Here is a 5,092-nt window from a genome sequence, read left to right as displayed (position 1 = left end):
TTTTTGGGGGGAGGGGGCAATTCTCCTCCCTTCTTCTACATGGGAAACAAGAATCAATGACACGGATTTCCACATGTCACGGACTTCATCTTCGAGAACTAGGTAACCGCGGGTTTTTAAATTGATTAATATAATTATGTAGAAACCCGAATCTCCGTTAGGGATTGAAAGTGTTACCATGTTGACATTGTATTTAGATAAGGAAAGAGAAAAGCGACCCAAAGGCGCGGTCATTCTTTTTTTAGATGAATAAACTGGGTACTATGATAGCTAAACGGATCAAACTTCTCATTTTATGCTTTTATACTCTCTGCTTCTTTTCAATAAAATGTATTATTTATTTTGTAATTATCTATGTTAGTGTTTGAATATATATTTTTTAGCATTAGTACCTTGTGATACATCACAATTCGGCCTTAGCCGTGATGATGTCTTGATTTTTAATAAACCATTTAGCTATCATCTAAATCTGATTTTAGTACTTTGGAATAATAATAATTATACTTGCTTAATACTTACTTTGTCAGAAGTCTCTAAGCGCTCTACAGTATATGCAGCATAATTACACTGGCTTTAGCAGTGCAGCTGTTACGCGCGCTGCGTTTCAAGGAATAAAACAAAATCCTGCCAGGTACCCATTTACCTCACCTGGGTTGAGTGCAGCACATTGTGGATCAATTTCTTGCTGAAGGAAATTAATTCAGAGTGGTACTCGCCCCCACCCCCTCCGTGTGTGGCATCGCCCATGGTTCTCTTTGTTGCAAGGGACCTTATCTATTAGGTTTTCTCTTTTCCCCCCTCGTTAATAATGATCATGTTAGGTGATTCATGTAATATGACATGTAATCTAAAGTAGATATCAAAGTACTCATAGGAAATAAATCACACTTTTAGAATTTTGTTAAAACAAGGATACCTTTATGGTCAAAATAAGGTGTCATTATCATCAAATGATGTAAATTCCTAGTGATGTATATTTCAAGGTAAGCGTTAGTTGTTTATAGCGAGAAATATGAATGCTCATCTACTCAAGATGTGAAAGTACTTCATATTTTATCAAAAGAAAGTATGATTGATCGTTATCTCTACGATTTACCAACAATAATAGTTTTAATCCTGAAAAGCTCGTCTGCCTGACGTCATGGTCATGGGAAGGGGGTGCTGACTCCCCCTCCCCCGATTTTCCAGGGGTTGCTGCGTGTGTAATATACCCTAAGCAGCATCCTTTTTTTTTTGCTTACCATCTTTTTTCATAAGGAAAAACCCCTGAACAAAACCACAGCACACTATGTCATTTGAAAAGACTTAAAAAGATCCTGAATAATTTACACATTAAAAAATAAAATCAAGTTCTTTTATTCTTGTTTCTTGCAGGTCGAAATCTGGAACAGCCATAGTCCTTGCAGCAATCTGGATTGTATGTCTACTATCCCAGAGCCCTCCAGCTATCTATGCTAAATTGTATGATGACAGGCTCTGTGTTGAGGTATGGCCAAACATTATGTCTCAAAGAGCCTTCAAGACAAGTCTGTTTGTCTTCTTCTACGTACTCCCTCTTGGTGTCATCTGCCTGTGTTATGCCCGCATGGCTGCTGTACTATGGAACGCTGGAGCGGAGTTCGTCAGTCCCTACATGACCGGTGCTCCGCGCAGACGACACACGAGACGCAAAGTGGCGCGAATGGTGATGATCCTTGTGTCTTGTTTCTCCATCTGTTGGCTCCCTTATCACATCCGTAGCATCATGGAATGCTGGCAGCTCATTCCCCTGTCACCTTTCAGCTACTACGCAGGTATACTCTGCAGATTGATGGGGTATGCCAACAGCTGTCTCAACCCGCTGCTCTACTCGTGTCTCTGTGAGAATTTCCGCAAGAATTACTACCAGGCCTGTTCTTGCTGCTGTACGGGGAAGAAGGAAAGAAACTGCAAGGCTCAACTCATCTGCTGCCACGAGCTCTACCCAAACGGAACAGCTGCCCTTGAATGTGAACAGACGAGGAATACCACCAACTCTACTCGGATGTCAGCAGTAGGAAGTAGGAAGTCGTTTACTAGCTCTGGTGGACGGATATCTTAGTCCTTCAGGCAGATCATCAAGCGAATCAAGAACTGTCCGTTTATGACCCAGCTCAGAGTTGCTCATACATAGGTTCTCTCATCATATTTTTCATCAAGCTTGTTAAGTTAATGAGAGAATCGATCGTTCCGGAGAAGAGACGTAGCGAACATACAAATCTCGAGGCCTCTTCAAACCTTGTTGTGACAGTTTCAGACTGATGTTCTCATAGTTGGTAATACTAACATTGTGTTAAGTGAATTCAAAGAAAGATCCGTTTCATCCTATATACCCATCTATCTGACCATTGTTATTGGTAATAGCCCACGATGTTTTTTTCATGCAACCGCAGTTCATGATTAAAATTGCTATAAAACAATTAAGAGCAACGGTCAGAATTGGTTGGCTGGGTGGCCGTATTGACCGTGAAAGTTTCAAGAAGTTTTCAGTTCTGTCTTTTTCGGTCTACAACTACGGTTCTGGGCCCCGTTGCATAAAAGACACCATTATGGTAACTTTGCCATCCAATGGTAACTACCATGGTAAAAATGATCAACAGCCAATCAGAATTAAGGATTCCATGAAAGATACCAGTTGATGGCAAAGTTACCGTAAAAGTAACATTTATGCAACAGGGACCTGTTGCGTTCTTCTTTGGCTGTAGTATACGTCCAGACTGGTCATTGATGGTTGAAAGGCCGATTTGACCGCTCTTGACCGTGGTCATACTGTAATACCTGAGTGTCGATAATGGATAATGTACAGCATGTTATAAAAATCGGGGGTCTTTTTAACTAAAGGGTCTTAACAATTGGTCGTGCGACCGTTTGCGATCACCTGGTCACAATATAATTATGTTGCACACAATCGCAACGGTTGTAAGCAGTCGCACCACCAATTGTGAAAGGGGCTTGAAATGCCGTCAGTTCGTTAAGAAAGGTCGTGCACCGGGGTCGTGCACCAGTCGTGCGAACAAGTATTGCACAACATTGCTTGACAACTGGTGAGAGAAAACGACTAATAATTGATCTTAATGGGTCACATTCAGTTAGAGCAACACATGTAGATTACGATAGCGCCCTGTATCGAAGAAGCAAATCATGGAATCTATATAGAGACTACATGATACTGTCGCTCAACTAATCGTAACGCTATCGATGGTAATGCTTGGATGTGCAACCGGTTCCGACTTGGCGCGATTATTCTTAAAGGGTGTCATATTGAAGGATACAAGAAAATCAGCCAATAGTGGGAATCTCCTGTAAAAAAATGTTTAATTTTCTTTGTTTTCTTTCCTGGCATCATACTATGAACACTCTCCTGAAATTACCTGGAATTCAAATTTTGATCGGATATTTTACTCGATGTTGATCGCAAGACGATGTGCTTTTGGCAGTGGTTGGCGCTATCACAGGAAGAATAGTGGCAGGACACTTGCAATTAAAACGATCAACATTCGCAAAAGCATGAACGACTAAATATTATGTTTCCGCTGTGCGATGGTCTATTTCGGTCTTGAGTGCTAATCTGCGATTTAATGAGATCCTCACGTGAGTTAAACAAATATTATCAGTTTTTTACTTTTTCGTCATTTGACTGTATTATTAATCAGAAACACATTTCATTTTCCCCCATTTTTAGTGATTTTTTTCCGTATGAAAACTTTCATAAGATTGACAAACACTATTCCAATCAAAGTGGAATTCACACTGTCAGAATTCCCTTCTATTGTGATTATGACAATTCCAATAAAAATCAATCACACTTCTGTAAAAAGAGATCAATTAATTTCATTATCATTGGTTCCACTCAATTGCATTCTAGAAAAAAAAGAGATTCTTAGAATTTCAGCAGATGTGAAGCAATTATCTTAATTGGATGAGCCTGTGTCTAAGAATGTTTTTAACAGAAATATAGCGCATTATAAATACTGTGAATCTTCATCATGTAAAATAGCACCTCTTTCAAGTATTCAATGGGTTGTGCGTTGAAAACATATAAGCCTATGATTTCAATTTACCCGATTCTACAGGGGAGAGGGGGTAAATTGATTAAATTTCAAGTTGTGGACGCCTTAATTATATAAACGATGACACCTTTGTCTTAATTTTCATCTCTTTCACTTAGAAAGGAATGAATTCGTCTAAAGAATATGATGGTATACAATGTAAGTGGTGCATGTAATGTATAAAGTGTATATCTAATTTTTCGAAATTCTATTCATATTGATGCACTTCGATTACCTGCAGTTAAAGGGGAAGTTCACCATGACAGAAAAATGTAAAAATACCAGGAAAATGAAGATTCGAGGAAATTTCATTAAAGATATAAAAAGTCAATAGAATTTTAAGATTTTGATTTGTGACGTCATATGCGAGCAGCTGTCCTACATGTTATGTAATATAACATTTCATTTTGTGTAATGGATCATGGTGATTATTGTCTGTTGATATACTGAAGGTATAATGAAAATTTTTTTCATTTTCTTTTTTTTATAAAGAAAATTACATTTCATTTATTATTCTATCACATTAGAAACGGGGAAGATACTCGGATATGGCGTCACAAATGAAACAAATTCTAATGACTTTTTAAATCTTTGATAGATACTCCTCACTTCCCTTTACCAAAATTGTTTAATTCATTTTTTTTTTTTTTTACAATGAACTATTATGTCTGGATGAACTTTCCCTTTAACTACTTGATATTTAGAAAATGCATGCTAACCATTGCTTACAGGGTTAGCATGATTTTACTATTTCATATTTATTCATGCGTATGAATGTATGTACAAATGTACATTATAGGATATCATATAACAAAGAAAATATAGAGATATATTCTGTAAATAATTTTATATTTTGTGGCTTGTACTACATTGTAAAAAAATGCAACAAAACGAAAGGCGGTACTTAAATTAGGTAAAGTTATCGACCTTTTGCTCTCAAAATGAATTACCACGAATTCAGGCAGGCCATTTCACACCTGTAGTACTATAGGTTTCTGCTTTCGGATGTGGTATTATGACATACA

The 5,092-nt window shown here is 37.7% G+C and overlaps 1 protein-coding gene across 1 annotated transcript; it reads left to right on the top strand.

Moving 5' to 3' along the window:
* The first annotated feature begins 1,378 nt into the window (after positions 1 to 1,378).
* On the top strand, positions 1,379 to 4,041 carry LOC121422235 (galanin receptor 2b-like). Its single transcript, XM_041617143.1, has one exon. It carries the CDS (start codon positions 1,502 to 1,504, stop codon positions 2,078 to 2,080), a length of 579 nt encoding a protein of 192 aa, XP_041473077.1. The 5' UTR covers positions 1,379 to 1,501; the 3' UTR covers positions 2,081 to 4,041.
* The last annotated feature ends 1,051 nt before the right edge of the window (positions 4,042 to 5,092 follow it).

The sequence above is a fragment of the Lytechinus variegatus genome, chromosome 10 (genome assembly GCF_018143015.1).
Source record: "Lytechinus variegatus isolate NC3 chromosome 10, Lvar_3.0, whole genome shotgun sequence".
Classification (NCBI taxonomy): domain Eukaryota; kingdom Metazoa; phylum Echinodermata; class Echinoidea; order Temnopleuroida; family Toxopneustidae; genus Lytechinus; species Lytechinus variegatus.
This window is presented reverse-complemented; position numbering and strand designations above follow the sequence as displayed.